At 42.7% G+C, this 25,684-nt stretch overlaps 2 protein-coding genes across 2 annotated transcripts; both read left to right on the forward strand.

Moving 5' to 3' along the window:
• Positions 1-14,903, forward strand: phactr4b (phosphatase and actin regulator 4b). Its single transcript, XM_034127984.1, is given in 15 exon segments — positions 1-554; positions 557-631; positions 1,958-2,128; positions 2,593-2,673; positions 3,568-4,086; positions 5,900-6,247; positions 7,877-8,008; positions 9,411-9,924; positions 10,766-11,058; positions 11,156-11,354; positions 11,530-11,585; positions 11,936-11,997; positions 12,083-12,220; positions 12,353-12,429; positions 13,358-14,903. Coding segments are annotated over 15 exon segments (2,790 nt in total). The 5' UTR covers positions 1-445; the 3' UTR covers positions 13,374-14,903.
• Positions 14,904-15,831: 928 nt separating this feature from the next.
• rcc1 (regulator of chromosome condensation 1) lies at positions 15,832-25,684 on the forward strand. Its single transcript, XM_034128139.1, has 10 exons — positions 15,832-15,934; positions 17,468-17,569; positions 17,863-18,050; positions 18,133-18,312; positions 23,561-23,657; positions 23,759-23,881; positions 24,049-24,189; positions 24,341-24,460; positions 24,655-24,807; positions 24,921-25,684. Exons 2-10 carry the CDS (start codon positions 17,488-17,490, stop codon positions 25,094-25,096), a joined length of 1,260 nt encoding a protein of 419 aa, XP_033984030.1. The 5' UTR covers positions 15,832-15,934; positions 17,468-17,487; the 3' UTR covers positions 25,097-25,684.

Consider the following 25,684-nt stretch of genomic DNA (forward strand, 5'->3'; position numbering starts at 1 on the left):
GAGTTTTTCTCTCTGTATCTGTGAGGAATAATTTCGAGTGGATCCACAGCTCTCTTGGGTGTGATAATTGAATCGGACGTACTGCACTTTTTTTCTTTTTTCTCTTTGTGTTGGTGGATTGACACTTTATAATCGGACGTCCATGGTTAATGTACAAACCTAAGAACATGGTCGTTCATCTTCGTCAAATTGATGGCTGCTGCATGTGCTGAGTCCTCTGTAATCGTGGTCTCTGCAGCGCCCCGTGGAGTGTGCAGCTCTTATCCTGCTTCACTGGCTTCAGCTGAGCCACTGTGTCAGAGGCTCCTGTGACGGAGCAGTCTGCTGTGTGAGAACCTCAGTTCTGGATCACAGGCGGCCTTAGGCAATGCTTAATCTGGATGTTATGGCAGCTGGTCTGAATCCTCAGATTTCTACCTCGCCAAGATAAGCTGGATTTCCTTCCATGGTGTGGACATATCTATTGAACCGGGAGTCTCCCCGCTGTAGTTTCGAACAGCTCTCTGGAACTTGTCCGTCTTGTATTTTCTGTTGGGACATATATAGGACAGCTGATTTTCATGCTTCCTCATGGAATGCTGTTTAAAGTCCCGCCACCATGGAAGCTGGACACCTAACACCCCTCTTCCAGGTAGACTAGTATCTTTTTTTTTTGGCTTGCCAAAAAAGTATCTCTCCAGGACATTACAACAAAGCCTCATTTTTAAATTGGTCCATGAATTCAAACGGTTTATATTTTAATTGTTTTTTTCGTTTATACAAATGTCCTACTTCCAAACACTGTAAGCATTCGGTTCAAATGTTACCCCGCCAGCAGCATTGAGGTAGCCTTGTGCAGCAGCGGTTAAAGACTCTGTCCTTCAGCTGCAAAAATGGGTTTGAATCCTGTGTCAGCAACTGTCCACAATACTAAAACGTCCCTTGGCAAGATACTGAAACCCTGCCAGCTTCAGGAAAGCTTGTCTGTAGCTAACCCCGCCGCGCCTGCTGTGTGTGTCAAATGCAGTTTCTTTCCAGAAATGATATTATTGATGTTTCCACATTCTTTATTAGAGGGCTAATAATGCCACATAGGTATTGTAGGTGTTGTGTGAGAGCACAGTGCTGTGGGAATCAGACTTCCAGGAGGGGACATCCTGTGTGTGCCTGAGACTGGATGTTTTAAATTGGACCCCATTCTCTCTCCACTGGTAAATATTATGTCTGCTGAGTGCAGCAGCTGCAGCCTTGGAAGAGCTAACGTGTTAAACTCTCTGTGAGCTCAGCACCCTGTCAGTGTGCCTGTCAATCACAATATGTAGCCACGACGGCACAATGCCATTAAATGGAGTATCCTAAGCCTTAATGGCATTTCATAATCAGCGTTCTTCTTCACGTTACTCTTCTTGACAGCGAGCTGCATGCGTAGATCATGGCTGCTACTACATTCTGCTACTGTACGGCTTCCATGTGTGAGTCTCTCTCCACTACAGAGGCACTGAGGGCTGAAAGGCTGATAAGGCACTAGTCTCCATCCAGCCAAGGAATGCGAGCACTTGACAGTGAGAGATCTTGGCTGAACGCCAGCGTCAGACCTCTCCCGTTAACTGTGGATATGTGGAGGAGTCTATGAGCTCTCAGCATCACCTTGCCAAAGCACACGCAGTCCCCGAGAACTAACAGCTAAAGATAATAACAGCCATTATGAGCACGGCAGGAGATGAGCTCAATTCCTCTCAGAGTATTGTGACTGCTGCTGGATCTTTACTCTTATTTTCCACATCTTTTCCGGCATCTTGTTTTAGGGTACAACAAATGTAGTTAAAAAAGTTAGACTTAGGGCCGCCCTATATCTCACCTGGTAGAGCTGCCCGCCCATCGGTGTGTCATCCCCTCTGTCTCTTCAATAAAGGTCCTGGTGGCCCAAAAATATATGAAAAAACGTATAAAAACACTTCTATATATGCTTTTCTTTCAGATGATGAAGCTGAGCAGCACCACAGCACTATGGTGGGAGAGACAGACAGCACGGGGGACACCACCCCTCCCCCAAAGCGTAAGGGAAAATTCTCCACCCTGGGCAAGATCTTCAAGCCGTGGAAGTGGCGGAAGAAGAAAAGCAGCGACAAGTTCAAAGAAACCTCCGAAGGTCTGTGGCGTCATTGTGTCCTTCATCAACGGTCGTATCAGTGAAATTCAGTTTTCATCTAAATGCCTCAATGCATGTGTCGCTGCCTGAATGTGACAGGTTGCTTTGGCTCTCGTCATGTGATCAGTGTAGCTACAATAAGACAATAAGCTGCTAACAAAACATCCTGTTGAGAAAGGAAATGTAAACGACATCTTTGAATTCTGGCGCATGAGGTCAGATTTAAATTTGACTGATTTGCATTATTTTCTCTTCAAAAAGAAAACTGTGTTTAATAGGGCTGCCAGACTTCCCTCGTAGATAATTCATGGAAAATGTATCAAAAAGACACTTTTACCATAAAGAGTTTCTTTTCTTTTCTTGACATTGCATGTTCTGGGATTGGACTATACACGCATGGCAATGCTGACAGGATTTATTGTGCAGCCCTGGTGTGTAACGTAAAAACTGTTTTTTGACGGCAGAACTGGAGAGAAAGATGTCGACGAGGCGTACGCGGCAAGAGCTTATAGAACAGGGGGTGCTGAAGGAGGTCCCGGACAATGGTAAGAGTGCTTTTGTAATCCAGCTGTATCTGACATCACACCCACACAGCACGGTACACTCAGAGTTCAGTACATAATGGAAGGAACACTGACCTCCAAACCAGCAGGTGTCCAAGACATATTCAAAATAAAGGCAAATTTACTTTCACCTTGCTGTTTTTCAATGTAATATCTGTTTAAAATGCCACTCTCCAGCGCTGAGGAAAAGTGGAACGCATTGTGCCCTGCAGCAGAATTGCTTTGAGAGGGGTGTGTGCAAGCGTAATGCCGGCCCCGCTGTTGCAGAAGCCCATTTATTAAACCTACAGCTGCTCCTTCACCACACCAAACAAACACACTGTCTACACACACCCTCCTGTTTTACTGCTGAACAGGGCTGTAAACTAAAAACGATTTGAATTACCAAATAATCTGTTATTTTCTTATTTGTATTACTTATTATAGTTATTATAAAATATCAGAAAATGGGTCCAATAACATTACCTCAGGGCCCAAGGTGTCCACTTTGAATAACTCGATCGTAAACCAATAGGTAGTTAATTCACAAGTAAATAAACCAGAGAGCAGTCAAACATCCTCACATTTGAGAAGCCAGAACTAACATTTTATTTGGCATTTTTAGATGGGGAAATGACCTAAAGGAAGTTGATGTTAATCATTTTATGGATTAAACGACTTATCGTATCATACTTCTGTTTTATTATAGGCTCAAGAGGGAGAGAACAGTAAACACCCCAAAAATATTCAATAACATCAAACAAAGCCTTTGGCAGTTTAAACAATTTGAATAATTTAGATGAAATAAACATTTTGTGTTTGGTTTTCTTTCCAGAATAATCATTTATAGCTGTATTTTCACAAGACATATGTTCTTCTGAACAACTTTTTCCGAAGCAGATACAGCAAACCTGAAGCAGCACTACGTGAAGAACGGCCACACGCTGCCTGTTAGTGTGGGGGTCGGGGGAGGGGGAGGGGGAGGGGGAGGAGGAGGGGGCAGGAGTCCATGCAGCCAGGGCAAACCCCCCTCAGAGTCAGACTTTCGAATGAACCCAGCCTGGCTCGCCCAGCCAGACGACCGCAGAGTCCGCTCTCCCTCGGACGGGGAGCGCCGGGGGGCTCCAGGCTCCAGGGGCACGGGACTGCATGAAGATGTGCGCAGAGGGGGGGGAATGGGGCCACGTCCACACGTAGAGGGCGAGTGGAAGCCCAACATGGTCTGGCAGGGACAGATTCAAGGGCAGATGGAGGAGGGCCGGCGCGGAGGCAGACTCCACCCAGAGGACGCCCAGAAGAGGCCTGGGCTGCAGAAGGCCCCCTCGGAGGATGGACGGAGGAGTCGGCCTGCTGAGGCGGACTGGAAGCCCACCCTCCCCCGACATGCGTCTGCTGAGGAGGGAAGGTCCCGCAGAGGTGAGGCATTTCCAGTATTTTTGGGTACAATTTGTTATCATGAAGTCCATCTTAAAGGTCTCCTATTATCCAATTTTGAAGCATATATTATAGTTCTCAGATAATACAAATATATAAAAAACATGTCTATGAAGTGTTATGCTCAAAATACCAAACAGATTACCCATTATAGCCATGCCTCATACCCCTCTATTTCAGCCCTGTTAGAGAATGGCTGATTCTGGGTCCGAAGCTTTAAAAAAAAAAGAGGGGGGAGCTTATGGCTGTTCATGCAGGAGAATTCTACCCAGATACTCAGCTAAATGCTGCCGTGATTAAATGCCAGATCATGTTCAAAACCACATCAAGGATTATTTCTGAAACAGTATAGAGCACAAATGCTTTTTCTCTTGCGGGTTTACCACAATGTGAGTACCTTTTTTATCTCCTGCTTCTTTACACATACTCTCTCCTACAGCGTTAGCTCTGAGTGTTAGCGATGCTTGCTAATGTAAACAAAGACCATATTACTTCCAAAACACGTCGGGCATTGTTTCTGATAGCGACGTTTCTGATAGGGCCGTGGGTCTAAAGCCAGCCCACATTTCCGATATTACGTCATATCGGCAGGAAATCTGGATCAGCTCCGTTGTACCCCCGTTTTTAGAGATTTGGGTACGGAGGAAAAGAGAGAGGGTTTTATTTTCCAACACTTTTTGAGTTCCCTTACAAACCGGGGACACATATTTATGTATAAGAGACATAAAAAAGTGCATTTTGCATGATAGGAGACCTTTAAATAATCCTCACTGTAAAGTCAAAGATAAGGTGTTCTACAATTTGACCTCTTTCACACATCCTTAATGATAGTAGGTGATTCATCAGTCCACTCACTCATACTGTCACTCTCCTGCTTATGTGCTGTCCTGCCAGATATAGACAGGCTCCTGTCGGCTCCCAGGGGCCCTGCCCCAGCTACGCTTCTTATTCAGGAACATGAGGGAATAGCTCGTCCTTTCCTCTCCTCTCCTAATTAATGTGGCACCATCACTTTACACATTATTGCCCTTTAACGCTAACACTGTCAGCCCTGTGATAATTGGGGAAGAGCCATAGCTAATTGATTTGACTAAAACACCAAACTTTGAGAAATAACAGTGCTTTTTGATCCAGTTATCATTTATCTGACAGCATCATATTGAAAACGCCAATACAGAACTACTATTAGAAAAGAGAGTTATTTTTCAGATATGCAGGTGAACAGATATTTTCTCCCACTTTCCTTCATGTGTCCCCGCTTGTCTCTCTTCTCTCTCACCTTGTATTTTCCTTTTTTCTCTCTCTGATGCTGCTTTTCTCTCTCCCACTCTCTTTCTATCTTTATCACATCTCCTTCTTTCTGTCCTCATTTTTCTCTCTCTCTATTCCTCTGTTCTTCATGTTCACTTCCTCTCTTCGGTATTATTTCCTCTTTGGTTATGTGATGTGATGTCACAGTGATAAAGGCTATTCTGTAAATAAATAACCCTGCACTTCAGATCTGTGGCTTTGAGGAATGGGGTGGGAGCAGCATCAGCAGCGTGGGGGGGGTTTGGTGCTAATTGCAGTCGCCCACTCTGTTTATCTTCTCAGCTGATCCCTAGATAATGCAATTCTCAAACAAGTGCTATCAGCAAAAGAATGAGCTTGCTGCTCAGTCCCTGAACTGAAACATGAAGAGAAATATTTCATAATGAGATTGAAATGCCTACCATGTGGAATAGTGTGTGTACTAAAGCTTGTTACTGCCAGAATACTATTGTAGTGAATGACCTATTTTTTGTTGTGTTTTCAGAGTCAGACAGCCATTTTGTCCCCGACCCCGAAGCCCTGCGGGACGCCCTGCAGAACACCCTGCGTGAACCTCTGCCACCTAAACACTCTGTCATGCCTCCAAAATGGCTGATGACCTCCGCCCCCGAACCTGGAGGCAAGGGTTCACCCCGCACTCCATCCAACCACCCCGCGGGCCAGTACTGCTCTCACTCGCCCGTGGCGCCCAAACCTGTCCGGTCCATCTCCTCTGCAGGGACGTCCACTCAACAGTCCTCAGGTGGAACACTGACCTCCACCTCTCATGGCACCAAGCAGCCCCCTCTGCCCCCTCCCAAGCCTGTGAACAGGGGAAACGCCCCCATGCTGGGTAAGTTCTGCTCAATTGCAGATGATGAATATCAGTAAATATCCCAGTTCTAACTAGTATTGAGTCTATTTTCTATCCTTTTCATACCCAGTTCTACCATGTACTTTGCATGCAGTCTTTCAGGTGTCCTTTGATTAATTTGCGACGTGATTGGCCCCCTACTGCAGTAGCTACAGTGGCTTATAATGCGGTGTTGTGCCGTGAAGTTGTGTGCCGTGTATTCCATGGGAAGATATTTTAAATATATGTTATCATTCATCAGTGGTGATGGTATTTTACAAAGCGGAATTTTTGTATTCACATGATGGGAATCACATAAAGTATAATAAGTAAAAAATTATTTAAAAAAAGGCATCAAATGCAATACTCCATTAGTAGTGCTATCATTAAAGTACGTTTTATTGGTATTGTAACTTGTACCCAACGATAGCCACGCCTAGATGGAGGGTATCAACATGATCCCATGAATCAAACATCAACCGTCAAGTATACATGATAAACACTAAAGTATTTGCTCACTAAGCATGTCATTTTCCCACTGGCGAAAACATTTCTCATTCATTCATTCATGAGTCAGTGCACAACTGTTGGCAAAGAGAGTCTTTTAAAGAAGTTAGCTACACACACACACTTCCTGTCCTGTTAAGGATTGTCTGAGCAGCTTGAAGAGCTTTTCCCCTGCTAATTCGTTATTACGCCTGGACTGCTTTTAGCTGCAACTTCTCCCCAGAATTTACACTCCGAAGATAACGGACTCTTGTGGCTGTGGGAAGCTGCTCACACAGATGCGGTGTGCTGGTTGTTGTTGTTGTTTACTGTGGGTTTGTCTCATCTGGGATCTTGCATTAATTCCCACTTGGGCAAGGCTGTCTGCTTTGATTCATTTTTAGCTTATTATCAACAGATCTGATTAATTGTGGTCCCTTAAGCTGACGGGCACATGTTGTCATGCCTGTAGATGAGTCTGTGTGATAGCTTTTTCTTTAGTTATAATACGCTGTTTCTCTCGTATGTCATTTTATCAGCTAGTCATGTGACCTGTCACAAAGGGAAACATGTTGCTTGTTGTCTCTTGAGGCTGTTTGGTTGTAGCTTGGAAACATGTTCAGCTTTAACAGCTTTGGACTACATAGAGCAGGCCAACAAGAAATCCAATTTAGAGAACAGAAATCTTTATCTTAATGGAGCTGACTTAAATTCATAACTAAATAATGTTTTAAAAGTAATTGCTTAACATTTTGGAAAGCTACATCCTGGAGACACTTGGCTAAGCACAACGTGTTGTTTTACATTTTAGTTTTTGTATGCATGAAAGAGATTAGAAATTGTGTGTTAATAAAAGCTGGTAGGTCATTTGTGTTAACATAGTTAAGCTAAGCTAAGGTTTTCCTGGTTTTGCTTCATATTAAACCAACATTAGACATACCTGTGGTATCGACCTTTTGATCTTTTTTGGCAGGAACACAAACAAAACATGTTTCCCACACTATGGGGCTATTTTTCAATAGATTGATGATCATTTAGGGCCCTCCTTCAGCGCACTTTATCCATACAGCAACATATACAGTACCACCCATATTGCAGCTAATGAAAGACTCCCGCTGAAGGCCTCCGTCTCCTCCCTGTTAGTCTCGGCCCTGCAGGGGGGAGAGAACGCTCAGCTCCCTCTCTACTGGTCCTGCTGGAAGCGAGAGTGCGACTACGATGTCTACCTGTCGCTGCCCGTCTACCTGTGCCGGCGGGCCGGAGGCCTGCGCTCAGGTAAAGGATGCCCTCTGGGGTCTCTGTGGCCAGGCTGCCGTGCTTGGAATGCCTCGTCCAGAGTCTGCGTTCTTCATCGTGTCGCGTCCTCTCTCGCTGCCAGCATACCCCCCCCCCCCCCCCCCCCCCCCCCCCCCAAATGCCTTTTTACCTGGCCTTGATTGCTTTTCTTTGGATGTGGTATGTAGGAGCCGCATGCACATAATGAGCTGATCATGAGTGCCGGGTGCTTTGTGTACATGAGAACCAACTTCTGTGTGAGTGAGCGATTGAATGTTGTTAATGCTTTACTCTCCTATTCGGCATGTGAATGAGGGAGAGCCTTTAGCGGGTTCCCGGTGTGGTCTTCAATGCGTCAAGTGAATTTCAAAGTGCTAATCCACTCAGCTCTTGCTCAACCGGGATGGATGGATATGAATGGAGGGGCTAAAGGGCTCTAACTTAATTTAAAAAGGGAGATGTAATCCAGTCTACTGCATGTTTAAAGTCTGGTTCCACTGAACTCTTATTATATCTCAGTAGCACGGCTATGGCTTTTAACAATGATGTGGCTTCAAAGCTAATCTACAGTGTTTTAATAATTGTATAGCAAATATTCAACTGTGCATGCTAATGATTATAGACGTTTGTACGTCAGCTTTTTGTTTAGGAGCTTTGCACTTTCAAGATGCTCATAAACAAAACGAAGTGGCAGGTTAAGAGCATGTAGGCTGTGTGTGTATCTTCTTCGTCTGTGTGACCTGGGGCACCTGGGGCACATGCTGCACACTGGTGTGTTGGGGGCAGTGCGTGCATTCATGTTGACACAGTCATGTGATCTCAAACACTGTATGTATGTATGTATGTATGTGCGCAATAATGCTCAGTCAGACATGTAATCCCAGTATTTGTATTTGTTCATGTGTATTCTGTCATGTTGGGTACATCAAACATGAACAGCTGATGCATGTGCTCTCATGTGACAGCAACAAACTGGATAGAAAAATAAGCACAGCATATATCACATATAGCGCTGTATAAAGGCCATTGAAGAATTTATTATTATTATCATAGTAATGAACACTGAGCCGGGACTGGGGGGGTAAATCTGGAGAAAACATTTTCTAAACAGAATTTAAAAAAACATATAATCACCACATTTTCATGAGCGTCTGGTTTATGAAGAGCCATAGCTGTGAATTGGACGTATTCAGAGGAAAACAACATACTGATATGTATGAACAAAGTTTCAAATTGCTTCTTGTAAATGAATCATCTCAGACTTCTCCTCCTCCAGCTTCATACTTCTTTATAGTTATGTTTATTTACCTTCAATGGCCTTTATACGCTCTCTCACTCTCAGGCCTTAGCTGTAACTGTCTTGCTTTATGGCGTCATGTTTTAACTGTTTGTCTATGTGCAGGTGACTTCACCCAAGCCACTGGAGGTGCCAGTCTTGTGCCAGCCAAGCCCTCTCCCCCCATGCCTCCTAAGAGGACCACCCCCGTCACTAAGCGCAACACGGAGGACCCAAACCATCCCATCATCCCCTCCCCACTTTCTATCGAGGACCACAGCCTCTCTATGGGCTTTCAGCTGCCTCCCCCTCCTGCCTCCCCTCCCCTTCCGACACACAGACCACCTTCACCTCCCCGCCAACAGATACACTCCCACCACCTCCACCATCAGCACTCCTACCCCCACCCGCTGCCCCAGCCCATACCCATGCTGTTTGACCCACCCAGCCCCACCAATGACTCCACTCAGCGCCCTGCTCCCGTCCCGCTGCACATCATGATCCAGCGGGCGCTGTCCAGCCCCGGCCCGGCTCAGCCGCATCCTGACGGGTCGCAGCGCGCACACACGCTGCTGTTTGACACCCCTCCGGACTACCAGGCGGGGCGCCCCCTTCCCGTCAGCATCCAACCACTAAAACTGTGAGTTTCTCAGTGTCAGGGAATCATTTCCGTAGATGTTTACCTTTTGCCCTCTGACGTAGATGCCCCACCTTGGGCAGCATGCTATCTCCCTTAAAGAGGGGCTGCCCTAGCATTTTGTTGTTGTTGCCAGTTTGTGACCGGGCAACTCTCGGTCAGAGATAGTTATTGTTGTGGGACACCTGGAACACATCCTTCACGGGGTGTAGATGACCCCGAGCCATAAGCAACAACAAATGTGATTCAGTGTCCTCAGCTGTTTAGTCTATCTATTGAAGAATGTTGATTATTACACTCTGAACTAGTTCAAACCTGGAGCTACAGGAGGGTTCTTCAGAATTGATTGTGGCATCTCAACCGAGTGGTCAACTCGTGGCCCGTGACATGTCTTGTGAATTCTCCAGCCGAAGCTCCAAATAAACCACCAGTGTTTGCCATCAAAGCTCCATCATCGTGTCTCTCTTTGAGTCCTGACTCCAATTGCTTCAGAAGTTTCCCCCACACTCAGTACATGATCATGTAAATTCACTAGGTGACATGAAAAAGAGAGCAGAATAGTTCAAGGCTTCTACCTTCATGAGATCCAGCCAGGCATGAGACAATAAGCATCCTAAAGAAAATCCTTCCCTGATCATAGCAAAGTCAAGTACAACTATAAGGTTGGGATAAGACTTCTCAAAGTACAGCTAAAGTTCATTATGTTGAAGGTTGGATACCTACATCTTGAATTGGTCAAATCGGTTAGTCATGTTTAAGTGCTTTTATTTGTAAAATACCCCAAAACAGATGCTTCATCCGTATTCTTTATGTTTAAATCTGTTGTATTTTCTCTTTCCATTAGATCTGAAGATGACTACTCAGATGAGGAAGAAGAAGAAGATGAGGAAGATGATGAGGAAGAGGAGGAGTACGATGGGGAAATCCCACAGCCAGAGCTAGAGCCACGGAGTCGCAGATGCTTTGTCGGAGACGCCGGTGTTTGCGTCATCCCGGGGGGAAACAGCAGCGAAGAGGAAGAGGATGAGGAAGAGGAAGGAGAGCATGGCATGCATCGGGAGGACAGCGACTCAGATGGCCCTGTGCTTTATAAAGATGAAGACTCAGATGAAGATGAGGAGGATGAACCCCCAATTAGTAAGCATAATGATGTTTTACGACATATAAACATTATTTACTGTTTTCAAGAGCTTTGTCGTTCACACCTCACCACATCTCTTCTTGGTTCTTCCAGGCGCCCTGGCCAGCAGGGTCAAGAGGAAGGACACCCTGGCTCTGAAGCTAAGCAACCGTCCCTGCGCCCCGGAGAGGGACAGGTTTGCCCAGGACAGGAGCAATAGAGAGGACCAGCCTCCAGGACAGACCGGCCTCACCTGGCAGAGCAGGGAGCAGTGGGATGCCATCCGCACACAGATCGGCTCTGCACTCACTCGGTAAAGACAGACAGCACCAAACTTGCAATTGTACCCTTAAAACTGACAATAGTGAATGTGCATTTCGTGAAGAAATCTAGAGATCATTTCTTAGATCTTTGTCCTACTTATTGCCTGAATGGCAAAGTGATGAAACTGTTTAAAAATAGTCCCTTCTCTTGTTTTACTATTTCAGGCGACTAAGCCAGAGACCCACTGCTGAGGAGCTCGAGCAAAGAAACATCCTTCAGCGTTAGTATCAAAGCTTTCTTTCCTTCTCAATGGTTATCCATTACAAAAATCTGTTTTGAGTGTGCTGTTCTTAAGCTTGTTGGACTTTAGTTTTGTGGGGTTTAACAATCATTACAGCTCAATTTGGACTGATGATTTGTCCATGAATGAATTGTTTATGTAAATAAGCATTTTATACATGCAGTATAAGCAACAACATCCACTTGAAAAGACTGTTTGAAATGCGTATTGAGCTTGAGATGTCTAATTTTAGAAACTATTTGTCTTTACCTTTGTAGCACATGAAGTCAGGCTTTCATGCAGAAACTAAATAAAGCTCTGTTGTCTGTTTTCCTTCCCTCTTTTTCCAGCTAGAAATCGGTCTGACAGACAAGCGGAGGTTAGAGAGATCAAACGGCGGCTGACCAGGAAGGTGAGGCGAAAACCTAAAAAAAACAGACGTTCAAGAGTCAAACCATCTACAGTGCTTGATACTAAACTGACATGTGTTTTTATAGCTGAGTCAAAGACCCACAGTTGCAGAACTACAGGCAAGAAAAATCCTGCGGTTCCACGAATATGTGGAAGTCACAGATGCCAATGATTATGATCGGAGAGCGGAAAAGCCGTGGACCAAGCTGACTCCGGCTGACAAGGTCTGTTTACTGTGTCCAGCAAACACTTGATCTCTCAGCAGTGGACTGTGTTTTACATTTTATCAACATCAAAGAACAATGTTTAGCATTTTTCCTTTTGTTCACGCCAACTCCCTCTTTCCTGACATCCAGGCGGCCATCAGGAAGGAGCTCAACGACTATAAGAGCACTGAAATGGAGGTGCATGAAGAGAGCAGGATCTACACGAGGTATACCTTTGATCAGAACGATCTTGACAATTACAATCCTTTTCGACTTCAGTCCTGGTTGACTTGGCGACAACTGTGGTTACCGTGGTAACAGCGAGTGGGCTTTAATACTACAGCAAATACTCTGTGTGCAGCTACTGTGTCAGAAGTGCAGCAGAAGAGCAACTGGTGTATCTGTCTACACAAAAACACACATATTGCTCCTACTGTTTCAATAAAGAACAGAGCCAATCTGATTCCACAGTTCACACAGGGGAAGTAGTTTTCGTCAGATGAAAGGGCAACATTAAATGGAGTTTCCCTGCTAAAAGTCAGATGATTTCTGCAACTCCTTTTCTGTAAGCTCACTAGCTGTTTCTTCTTGGACCCATACTCCCTCCCATGCTAAAAATGATTTCTGTCATGTTGTCTAGAGACCATAGACTGTATAAGGTCTCCAGACGAATGATTGATCTCAGCACTTTCCTCAGTGACAATAACATTGTGTTTCCTGTGACTATTTCACAGTAAAAGCCACTTTGTTTGTCACCTAGACACTTAATGTCCCTGAATAGTGATTTTGCATTAGCAGTAACTGGATACAGCTCTGATACAGCGTTAACACAGAAGAGTAAACAGTGGGGCAGATATAATTAGGATAATTAAAAGAAAATCATTAATTTAAACCTGGATTGCATGCATCATGTAAATCCCTTCTGCATAGGAAGTTAAATCAAATGCAGCACAGGATTTGCAGATCCTGACGCCAACAATTAAACCTACTCTATAGATAGATGACATAATCTAAATACATGGAATGGCTATTGCTGATCATAACAAATAATGATCATAAACAATATTAACAACAGGGTTCAATTTCATGGAAATATTGAGTATGTATTATAAATATAAAGGTCTGTTTCTTATGAAATCTCTTTGTTTTGTTTAGGTTTCATCGGCCTTAGCCCCCTTCTCCTCTTTGTGGATTATGAAGCACTTAAGATCTCTGCGTGGCCAGAAGCTGCTCCCTATGCAGACAGATCGCCCTTTTACATTTCCCGAATGTACTGTACAGATTATCAGGGAAAGCCTAGAACTGACTCAAAACAAGAAATGCTTCTTGCTTGCCCTCCATCGCCCTCCCACTACATTGCTTTGACTGAACTGAGGTGGTGGCGGTGGTGGTTGGGGACCAGATGCAGTATTTATCCCGGACAACAGGGGGAACCACGTGCCAATGAAGGGGGAAGTGGCGGAGGACCTACAGGGCTGACTCTGCTGTTGTGTGGTACCCCTCAGGGACTGGATCTAGTTACAACCTTTAACGCGGCCTCATTCTGTGTTGCCTTTTTTTCTTCTTTACTGTATATGGAAAAGCTAACTCATCTTGTTAATGTAATAACACACAATAATAATAGTAATAATAACGACCATGATGATGATGATGATGATGATGATGATTCATAATACTCCACACAGTAATAATAGATGAGAGAGAAGCGGCTGCAGCGACGAAGACTGGGATATTCTGTTATAGGACTGGACATCTCTGGGATATTGTGTGTTTTATATAAATTGTGTACAGACTGCTATTGTTATACCTTAGAATGAAACTTGGAAAGATCTTATTACGAAATATTCTGTAATGCACAAGATATTTTATATTGTAACTTTGATCACATGATTAGTGACCGCTTTTATTTGAGCCTTTTTTTAATGTTTATTTGGCTTGCCTGTATTTATGGTTGTGATGTGAGGTGGCCATTTAAGCGTTAATATAGTACAAGGTGCCGGTCAGGAGGCTGGTTGGTGTTTTTATCTGTGCCAACTTACTCGATGCCTAAAGGACTATAGAAAACTGGTTTTCATATCACTGATTTCTGCAATTCACTGCATGAGCCAACACAGAATCCAATGCTGTTGGATCTGGATCTTTTCTCTTCATTTATACTTTTTTATGAGTTTTTGTACTTCCCTTTAAAGGTCAAACATGCAATGCATTCTGTAGCCATTTTGAATAAGGTGATGCTAGTATGGTCTATACTAGAAGTTTAATGTAAGTTACTGTGCGTGTAGATCAGGGATTTATCAAAACAAATCAGAAAATATATAAACGGTTAACAGGGAGTCATTTTGGCTGGAACATTTTGAAACTGCAGAAGTGTTTTATCTTAAGTTGTTGTCTGGCCAGTAGCTTACAGGGTTGTTCATGCTGTGTCCAGGTTGATATAGGTTTAACCGATGCTTGTGTATATCTTGTCTTCCTTTCATTTGAAAATACATTTTAAATATAAAAGTAATATAGGTTGCTATTTTTTTAAGCACAAAATATTAGTTTACGATTAAATGCTACAAGAATGGGAATATGAAAGAATACCTTTTCTGTAAAATTAAGTTCCTTTTTAATTGAATGTGGAATTGTACGGACTGACAGTTTTCTTTTTGATTGTAAATAGTCACATCTGGATCTAATTAAAAACCTTACAAATCCTTGACATCTCTAGTCAATGACTGCACCTGGCTCTTAAATCACAGACCTGTCTTACCTAAAGATGGGTTCATGTGGAGATTTATAGGGGAAATAAAACCTCTAAATAAGAACATGAGGCTGCAGCGACACCTGGTGCCAAGGTACAGTAATGTCTCACTGTTGGGATGTATTCTAGAGATAATGCATCTTAAGAGGTCTAGACGAGGAAACTTGTAATACATTTGATTTGTAAAATATACATCCTCATGGTTTGAAGCAGTTCTATTTTCAAAGAGTGACGGGAAAATAACAATAATTTCCTATTTTGAGTTGAAAAGATAATACAGGTATAATTTATTGAGGTATACATTACACTACCTGACAGATCTAGCTGTTTAAGTAAGATGCAACATTCAAGGTTCAAGGTTCTTTATTGTCAAACTAACATAGCTACAGAGTAATTATGTCGTTGAAAATCTTAGGTCTCAGGTTTCTCCAACAATGCAACACAATAATACAGAGAAGCAGACAATATTAAAACAATATTAAAGTATATTATATTAAAAGTAATACAAAAAAGTGAGAAAAAAAAAGTGGAATAGTGCAATACGAGTCTATATACAAGTTATTGGAATGATATATTAGAATTAGATAATAGATCAATAATTACTAAGTAGCAGATGAATGTTATGAAATTGTTTCAGCAGTTCAGTTGTTTAACAGTCTTATTGCCTGCGGGATGAAGCTGTCATCAGCAGCTGTATCAAACAATAGGCAAGACATTAAGGTTTGCCACTTACAGGAGACATTCTGCTGCATAATCAGTAGGCCTACTGTTTATTGATATATTTTACTGTTTTTATCTGAAACTTGAACGTAGGACTTCATACTATTGAGTTTTCTTCCACCACTGCACATTGGAGTGCTACTGTCTCTTTAAGTAGGCAGGGGTTCCAGAACGTGACGTCGTACGTATGATACGTGTTTCAAGACCGGGAACCGAAGAGGCTGTGCACGTTCACTTCTAGGCAAACTTCAGACTACTACATATAAGAGGTTAGTAAAATATCAGCTCCTAAACTCCCCAACTGAAAAATACAAGCGATAACAAACACGTCGTAAGCAGTGTGTATGAGTCCATTCAATAAACGTTACGTGTGTTATTGTATCTCATTCATTTTTGAATGGCATGCTAACGCCGCTTGCTAGCTAGCAAACAGCTCATTCCATTAGCTAGTAACATTTAGCTCTACTTTAATGCTAACTAACATTAAAACATGACTTCTGCATTCTACATTCCTCATGTATAAGTAGCCAACTGTGTCACATATAGTTTAACGTTAGTCATAAGGAGAACTGAAGCACAGCCATGTAGCTAGTCTCATATCCTCGCTCTTTAACTGTTAGCAAGGACACATGGGTAAGTTTACTGCCAACGTTAGATCACGCTACTTATTTTTAAAATGCTAAATGGCTGAGCACTGGCAGCACTCTGAACAAACATATAACCTTTGGGAGTCAGTGAGAGCTCAGCGGGACTTCAGTTTGTTTTGTACTTTTGGGGGGGGGTTCATTTCACAACAGCATGGTAGCAGAAGCGGACGAAGCACAACTGTATGTGGAGTGAAAGTCTGACACTGTGCCAGCCATTCAAATGACTTTCTGACAGCTGTTGAACATGAACGGCTGTGAGAGTGTTGGTTAATGTTACGACCAAAATAAGGACTGACTGATTGTGTCTGTCAACTGCGTTTGCCAGTAGGCTTGTGAGCTTATGGAAATGCAATATTGCCTAAAATGGATATACATCATTCTGAAAGCGCCTCAACATCGGTCCCCGGGAACTTAACAAAGGGGCATTCATGCATTTGCAAATGTATCACAAATGTCAATAAATACATTAATTGATACATTACTTAAGCTCTGTTTAGCTATCTAGTATTTTTTAGACGTTTTCTTTGTCAATCAACTCCCCTTTAAAGGTGGGGTAGGTAATTTTGGAGAAACCAGCTCGAGTGAGCTAGAATTTGGAAATACACAGCCGGAAAAAATCTGCCACTTCCTTACAGAGCCCCTCCTCCAACACACACGAACGGGCACATGACCAATGAGGGCACGAGATAAGTTTGTGCACAGATGGAAGGCTGACAGGCAGGTAGGCCATCCAGTTATTTTAGCCTGGCCGGCTAAAATGATTGGTCGTGCTTTTTACAGTACTACCCACAGATGACATTTTTATGGATTTTTTGTCAAAGCACTTAAGATATTCATTGCTATCGGGATGTTAAGAGCATTCTATGGAATATAACAAAAAGTGTATCTCAAGCCGGTTTCTCAAACTTACCTACCCCACCTTTAAGTGTCAGTGTACTGTTAGCTCTAAATTACTTAAATTACACTGTATTTGGACATGACACCTACACTCACCATATGTTAGTAAGATGTTCAACTGCATTTGTAATCTTGGTGCACTTTCTGATAAAAACATTTTCATGTTGTTGTTTTTTTCACCTGCAGCTCAGTGACTTTAACCGTTGATGGGTATTTAAACATCTTACATCAAATTCATCCTATGTTTTTTTTTTCTAGAGTCATTAAGTGTTGCCATCATGCCTGCTAAAAAGACTACCACCAAGAGGAAGTTTGAGCCAGTTGTTGTGGAGGAGAATGAAGGATCCAAGAAAGTGAAAGGTAAATAACTTGTGTTTTTAAAAAGAACAGCGTTGGGAAAAGGCAAACAGACAAGACTAGACAATGAAAATCTATTAAAACATGGACCATTGCATATGAACATGGACAACAATACACACCCATTTTTTAGGAGCAAAACGTGTCTCACCACACCCCCACAGATTTCACAAGCTGACTCGTGTCCTATGCCTTTTCACTTTTTTTATGCCACCGTTAAGTTTGGCCTCGTAAGACTTATAACATCTTGGATCAAATTGAATACTGATATACAATTGTTTGTTTGTGTGTAACAGTTTCCCACAGGAGCCATGGCAAGGAGGCGGGTCAGGTTCTTGTTCTGGGCCAGGGCGATGTTGGACAGCTGGGTCTTGGCGAGAACACCATTGAGAGGAAGAAGCCAGCCCTTGTGTCGCTGCCAGAAGAAATTGTGCAAGTGATAGCTGGAGGCATGCACACAGTGTGCCTCAGCGTCACTGGCCAAGTAAGGATGCCTCTGTCTTCATTATTTCAAATTTCAAATTGAATGGCTTTAGCTACCGGCTAACATTTTTTGTCTTTTGTAGGTCTACACTTTTGGTTGTAACGACGATGGAGCCCTTGGCCGGGACACATCAGTGGAGGGGTCTGAGATGGTTCCAGAGAAGGTGGTGTTGGAGGAGAAGGTGGTGCAGGTGTCGGCGGGGGACAGCCACACAGCTGCGCTCACAGAGGAAGGGACAGTCTACATGTGGGGCTCCTTCAGGGTAAGTTCCTGATGCTTGTAGCCACCTAGGCCTGTGCCTGGAAGTGTGTGTGTGTGTGTGTGTTGAGAGATTTTCCCTACATCTAGTTAACTAGTTACTTTTAATTCTCTTCACCCACAAAACTTGGGAGCACCAGTAGAAATGTTCAACTTACACATTGCAAACAGGTCTCCAAATAATTCACTTTTCCGATGAAACGACAAAAGTAGAAATTGTTTCAAACATACAAAACAATCGAACATCAAAGTAAATCCTCCATATTAAACGTTTAGGTTCTTTTTACTTTTTGTTGTATCTCAGTGGTATTTGTCTCATTTTCTTTCAGCCCCATTTGAGTTGGATGCTACATATAAATTACGTTAATAGCTGTACTGAGTTACTCCTGATTAGAATCCGAGCAAATAACACAGAGTCTCCTGCTGACTATTTGATTAAAACACTTTAAAACTCATTAGCACAGGATTTGAGTTTGAACATACAGCATTAATTAGGTGTGTAACGCTTATGAGACCGAAACTGCAAAACAATCCACAGCTTCTTTATTTCTTTTGTTGGTGCTCTGGATTTTTTAAATGACATGGTTCGGCTAGATTTGTACTGCTGAAGTATAACATCTCCTTTAACCTAACACTCTGTAGGTGCTGGTGTTTAATCATTTGTCTGCACACGGATAACATCGGCTATGTAATTACATTGTTTGATGTCTATCGTTGGTTACTTAGCTGAGCTTCTAGAGATCATAGTTCAGTGACAGACGGACCGCGGTCCGGATCCGGACCCAGACACCGACCTATACGGACCCGGACCTATAATCAATACTTTAATAGGGGATTTCAATTTTGACGGGGCGATTCTATTTTAACCGCTGCCGACAGGGGGCGAAAGAGACGAGTGAGCGATTCAGGGAGAGAAACACAGAAGAAGAGAAGAGAGAGCGACAGATAGAAGCGGAGAGGAAAGTGAGTGAAGAGAATAATTAGCGATACAGGGAGAGAAGCGGAGAGGAGAGTGAACAGGCGTGTTAGCGGCAGACAGGGAGAGACAAATAATTACACATGGCGCTCTCCAAGAAGAGGAAAGTGGACAGTGAGAACAGAGCTTTTAACCCTGAGTGGACTCATTCATGTTCATCCTGCCCACTGGGAGCACAGAGCCAGTGTGTCTCATTTGTTCAGAGACCGTGGCGCTCATTAAAAGTGCCAAAACGCCACTATGAGACAAAACACAAAGTGTTTGACCAAACATTCCCTCTCAAGTCAGAACTGAGGTCACAAAAAATAAGCAGTCTCAGAGCCCAATATGATCAGTCCACCAGGATCAAAATTAAAACGAAATATAGTTCCAGGCCAGTGGCGGCTCCAGAGTATTTTTGTTGGGTAATCTATGGTAGGGCTAACCCATACAGTGGTGGGGCTCAATTCAGTATTTGCAATGTAATTACATACACGCTATATTGCCCCCCTTGACAGTGAAACGCCACGCGGAGGTTTAGATTATTTCCCCGTCTCCTTTTTTCAGCAAAATTACATCGAGAGCAACAGGTGTGAGTTAAACCAGTGGTTCTCAACTGGTCTGATTCACGACCCACTTTTTTCCCTCGTCAATAAATCGCGACCCAAAGATATAATACCCAAAAAAGTGCTGTAATATATGCTACTCGGCATCCACTTTTAAGTAAAGTGAAGTACAGTGCATACATTTTCAGTAAATGTAGTCCATGGGAATAAACCCACATCCTCAACATTGTTTGTGCCATGCAAGGCAGATGATATCCCTTCACAGAACTACAGTATGCTTTTTAAACAAGTTTAAACTGATGATGGTCATCAAGTTTCTAGAATCCAAATTGAACTGTATGAAATAAAAAGGCACATTTGTCTTGTAGTAAATAAAAAGGGCGACCTGGAGCCAATCCTGCAATTCCCCACAGGTGAAAAAGTTGAAATGCTGAAAACCCAACCCATGCAGGGGGGTATTTTTTGAAATACTAACATATAAAATAGACATTCTGGTACTCTCTTGAGAAGAAAATAAATAAGTCTATTACTACACGACATGTTTAAAAAAATGAATGCCTTTTTTGTTACTTTGTTCTGAAAGCTGAACCTGCTGCTCCTCACAGAGAGAAGAGGGAAGAGGCTGTGTGAATTACTTTACATTGTGGATAAGGGTGGATAGCCCCCATTGTTCTGTGTGTCAAAATGAAAGACAGCCCACACACCCATCAATCATCAAACCGTGGGGTCTTATTTCATTACGTGTTGATTCCTATCAACACGTAATGTTGTATCCATGGATGTATAAAGAGTAGTTCTACCGCAAAATTATTCTCCGTCGAGACTTCCTGCAATCGTGATTCTGATTGGCCAGAAGACATTAGCAAAGAGGTTTTATTGAGAAGACGATCACTATGTGACAAAAGTTTTCAAAACCGTTTCTAGTCTTCGGCATTTCCAGACAAGTGGCTACTGAAATCAATCTTACTGCTGTCTGTGCAATTTACTCGGCGCGAGTTGGCGGACTTTTGTTTTGCTTACTTTGACATAATTGTTCATGGTGGGGTCTAAGGTGGGGCTAAACCATTTCTTGGTATGGCTGTAGCCTACCCCAGCCATACCCTGGAGCCGCCACTGTTCCAGGCTAACCAATGAGCACCTGCATGTGTGTATGAGACATGACACCATTTCAGCCCAGATATAAACTCCTGGCAGGACAAGCTCCAGCTCAATTCTCGCACTGAACAAAACAAAGTGAGTGAGGGACTGCAATATAAGAGGGAAAGAAAGAGAAACTTTAAAACTGTTAAATTGTTATGATAAATTGTTATGTGTAAAGACTGATATTGTTCTATAATCAGCTGAAACTGTTAGGTCATGATGTGAAACGGTTAACAAAGAAAAAGAGAAACTCAAGCTGCTGCTACACTTTATTTTATTTATCTAAAATTAAGCACTTTTAAGATGCACACATTTTCAAACGCTATTTTATTTATTTTCTCTATTTAATTGTTAAATGTAGCCTGAGAGGAACATTACACATATCCACAGTATTTACTGTATATCTGTATAGTTCAATGTTAATTGACAATAAATATTGTTGTTTTTGAATTGTACTTTCTTTATTTGATTGGCAGTCAGTTGTTGATTACATGCACACGTTGATAAAGCTACAGGCTACTTCAATATATATCACACTAATTCATAAAGCAAGTTAGACATTTTGATGTTCCGGACCTTTGCATGGGGAGATTTTCTCTAACTGGACCTCGTGGAATTTTAGTTGAATACCCCTGTTCTAGATCATCAAACACCCCTCATCTTGGTCTTGATAAACTTACATGCCCAGGGCGTCCGCGGGGTCTTAAAAGTATTAAAAGTTGATAAATCAATTTAGCGAAGATTAAGGCTATTAAAAAGTATTAAACGGCATTTTCCAAGGTATTAGGAAGGTCCACAGCAACGACAACATGAAACACCCTTTAATTTACTGCAACGACATGTCGGGAAACCCCCTCAAGGCGGCCCCATGCATTGCGTGCTGTAAAATGCTGCTTCTTATTTTAAGTTTCGTTGCCTTGCTCCGCTCTGGGGGGAGGGGGAAAGAGTGTGCTGGGGCACCACTGATGGTGATGAAAGCTGGTTTGAGGGGCCCCCACAGACTCTAGAATCGCCACTGTCGATGGGGAACAAAGCTGTCCGGTCCCATATGCTAAGTGCTAGCCAGAAAGCCTGCTTTGCTGACTGCACGTCGCTGACACACACCGCTGTAGACTCTCTGCACTCTCTGGAGTCCGGGCGATGCTGCTCCTCCAAGGAAGAGACACACGTTCAATAAGCCGAACTATATCCGGTCACAAAGATCTGCTATTTTAAAGTAAAGTCAACACATATCGACCCTAAATATAGTCCATATTAAGAACGAGAAAAGTCTTAACATATCGTTTTTTGTAAACATATCATATGACAAAAGTGCGAGGGGCTTAGCCCCGGACAGCTCCGGCCCAATTTCACCCCTGGGTATTTGTGAGGGAGCTCCTATATGACATTACCCCGCTGAAGCTCACCAAAGTTTAATATATTTCATAGTTCAAAGTTTTGTTTATTGGTCAAATACTGGTTTCTAATGGTTTCTGAGGAGTTTTACTGGAATGAAAGAGCACAAAGTCTACAGAAGCAAAAAAGCAGCATACTGCATTAAAACCTGACCTTGACAGAGAGGTTGAAGTTCATGTGGAGAGGAGGCTTCAGTAGTCTGTCTGTTTTATCTCTTGGGAACAATGCCTGAATCAAATACTACTTTCTAATGGTTTATTTTTCTAATAAACCTTGCATTGGGTTGGTCACACAATGCATTCTCTTGTGCTTTGTTCTATCTGAATTATGATAAGGAGTTTAGTTATCACAAACTGTTTAGTTGTGCTATCTTACAATCAATATAGTAAATGTGAGGTAATGTGTGTCGCCAATGTAACCGGTTAGAACTTGAAGTTGCGATGAGGTCTTAAAATGTATGGAAAGGGTCTTAAAAAAGGTCTTAAAAGGTCTTACATTTGACTTCAGGATTCCTGCATATACCCCGATGCCTCTCCGCTGCTATAATAACAAATTAACATTTTCACGATTAAGCTCTCCATCTGCAGTTCCATAAATGATCCCGCATAAAGAGCAAACTAGAATTGTCTACCTCACATCCTCTCCTCTGTTTCCTCTCAACCTGAAAGCCTATTTACCCTGCATTTGATTCTCTGCTCAGACCTGAGGCCTCATGACGGATGTTCTCACCTTACACTTTTTTTTATTTTGTATTTTGTATTAAATGATTTCCCATGTCCATCTGTCTGATGATCATTGGTCATGCTATTCCTCATTGTTTTTTTTTCTCTGTACTTATTATCACTGCTCCTGCTAGGTTACATGTGTGTTTTCCATTAGTAATACTCAGTGGCACACTGGCAATTACATCTCTATTGCCTCTGCCAACCTTCTGCAATCCCACTTGATGTTTGGCAGTGCTGATATTAACTGTGTGAAACACTCTGTAACGTTGTTTTTAAAAGAAGAATATTATAATTATCTTCTTGTTATTGCTAAATCATATTTTTGAATGATTTTTATTTGTCCATTTTACATCTGATCAACTTATTTCCATTCAGAAGAATTGGCAGCCATGCAATACTTCATGCTTACACAACCTGTGTGTATCTCTGGGGGTTTAACTATTAAAAAATACTGAACCCTTTTTTGTCCAGGATAACAACGGTGTAATAGGTCTTCTGGAGCCGATGAAAACATGCACTCTTCCAATCAAAGTCCCCATGACAGAAGCTGTTGTGAAAATTGCATCAGGTAAGGAACATAGGTCTTTCATCTTGTATGTTTTAGTTTGCTATTGGTACAATTGCTGCATACAATGTTCCTGTTTAATCTTTGCAACTCCTTTTTGACAGGAAACGACCACCTTATACTGGTTACACTGGAGGGGAATCTGTACTCATCGGGCACTGCAGAGCAGGGGCAGCTGGGCAGAGTGCCCGAGCGCTTTTCAGACAGAGGAGGCAGGAAAGGCCTCGGTAAGTTCAACAAGCCTTTCTAAAGACAAAGCATGATGTAACAAAAGTTATCAAGATTTGACATAATCATTAAGCTTTGATTTGTGATGGCATTAACAATAGAAGTTTCCATGTCTTGTGTGAAATATGGCTGAGGCGTTGGGACTGACGGTGTCCTGTGATTTCAGGCCGGTTGCTGGTACCACAGATCGTTAAAGTTAAAGGAAAAGTTCACTTTGTCGATGCCTTCTGCGGCGCGTACCTCACCTTTGCTGTGTCAAAAGACGGCTATGTTTATGGATTTGGTCTCTCCAACTATCATCAGCTGGGTGAGTAGTGCACATCAGTGCCTTCAGCTGCTGTATCATCTGTCACTGCTTTACATTTAGCTTAGAGGCCGTCGCTCACCTTCTACTCTAAGGTAATTGTACCAGACATTGTGAATTGATTTTGTGTTTTTACCCCTGTTTTTTTATTCAGGCACTAAAAGCACCAAGATGTGTTTTGACCCAGTAAAACTGACCTGCTTCAAAAACTCTACCACTTCCTGGGTGGACTTCTCTGGAGGACAGCATCACTCACTCTGCCTCGACGCTGAAGGTAATCTGCAATAACTGTTAAACTACATCTGTATTTTTTGTTGTTGTTGTAATTTACAATAAAACCTCAACTAAACAAAAGGCAATAAAACAACAACATGGCTGGAATGGAAAGGCCAAAAAGTGTTTTAAATGTTTTTATCCAAGTATTTTGACACAAAATATGAATGAATCCTTTTTGTCTTCACCCTAAAGGACAGGTATACTGCCTGGGCAGAGCAGAGTACGGCCGTCTGGGTCTGGGCGAGGGGGCCGAGGAGAAGAGCGAGCCCACGCCGGTGACGGGGATGGAGCCGGCATGCAGGCTGTCCTGCGGGGCATCGGTCAGCGTCGCCGTCACCAGAGAAGGTGAGGAACAACGCAAATGCAGCCGAGGATTGACGAGTGATCATCTTTTAGTCTGTGATATAGAGAGCAATGTATTTCTTGATTTTAAGATGACTTTCTGCTGTGTTACTCAGGATCTGTGTACGCCTGGGGCATGGGCACCAACCTGCAGCTCGGCACCGGAGATGAGGACGACAAGTGGAGCCCCGTGAAGATGACCGGCAAGCAGCTGGAGAACCGTACAGTACTGATGGCGTCCAGCGGAGGGCAGCACACAGTCCTTCTGGTCAAAGACAAGCAGGAGAGCTGATGTCCAGCGCAGACAGAGAGCTGCTGATCCGTTTGGAGGTGGGGCTTTTTTCACAATGACTAAATCTGGGGAGGGGTTGATCTATCTGTGACTTCCTGTGCTGAGCCGAGAGAGTGTGAGAGGTTCGGACCCTTTTACGAGAACACTTCTCTTTCTGGTGTGCGAAAAATGTTCATGGATGTTCTGTAGATCATGACAAATAAGAGACTATTTTTTTTAAATCTAGTTTTTGATGTTCCCTTTGAATTCCTTTCATAAAAAGTCATTCAGTATGACTGTAAGATGTTATATGTGATGTTTGTGAATGTGACTGTTGCATGTACGTAAAGGAAATAAGAGTGCAAGCTTTTAATGACTTCCCCAAACAATAGTCTTTTTAATATTTTTTTCTTTAAAGCAATAATATCGCTGACCTTGGTTCAGACAGGACAGTTCTACTCGATGAGTTTAATATGTGAGACTACTGTTCATTACTGGGCACACACAACTGGTTGTCACTATTTGGATATTTGGTAACACGTCACACTGTATACTGCATTTTATTGCTTTTCCTGCCTGAAAATAAAGATACAATTTTAAGTTTTTAAA

This window comes from Trematomus bernacchii, unplaced genomic scaffold (assembly GCF_902827165.1).
Source record: "Trematomus bernacchii unplaced genomic scaffold, fTreBer1.1, whole genome shotgun sequence".
Classification (NCBI taxonomy): domain Eukaryota; kingdom Metazoa; phylum Chordata; class Actinopteri; order Perciformes; family Nototheniidae; genus Trematomus; species Trematomus bernacchii.

What these genes read in the sequence shown, in the direction of transcription:
- rcc1 (XM_034128139.1), top strand. Translation starts at nt 17,488, where the DNA reads ATGCCTGCTAAAAAGACTACCACCAAGAGGAAGTTTGAGCCAGTTGTT. An exon ending in GCCTCAGCGTCACTGGCCAA is followed by an intron (nt 18,051 to 18,132) that starts GTAAGGATGCCT and finishes TGTCTTTTGTAG; the next exon opens with GTCTACACTTTTGGTTGTAA. An exon ending in ACATGTGGGGCTCCTTCAGG is followed by an intron (nt 18,313 to 23,560) that starts GTAAGTTCCTGA and finishes TTTTTTGTCCAG; the next exon opens with GATAACAACGGTGTAATAGG.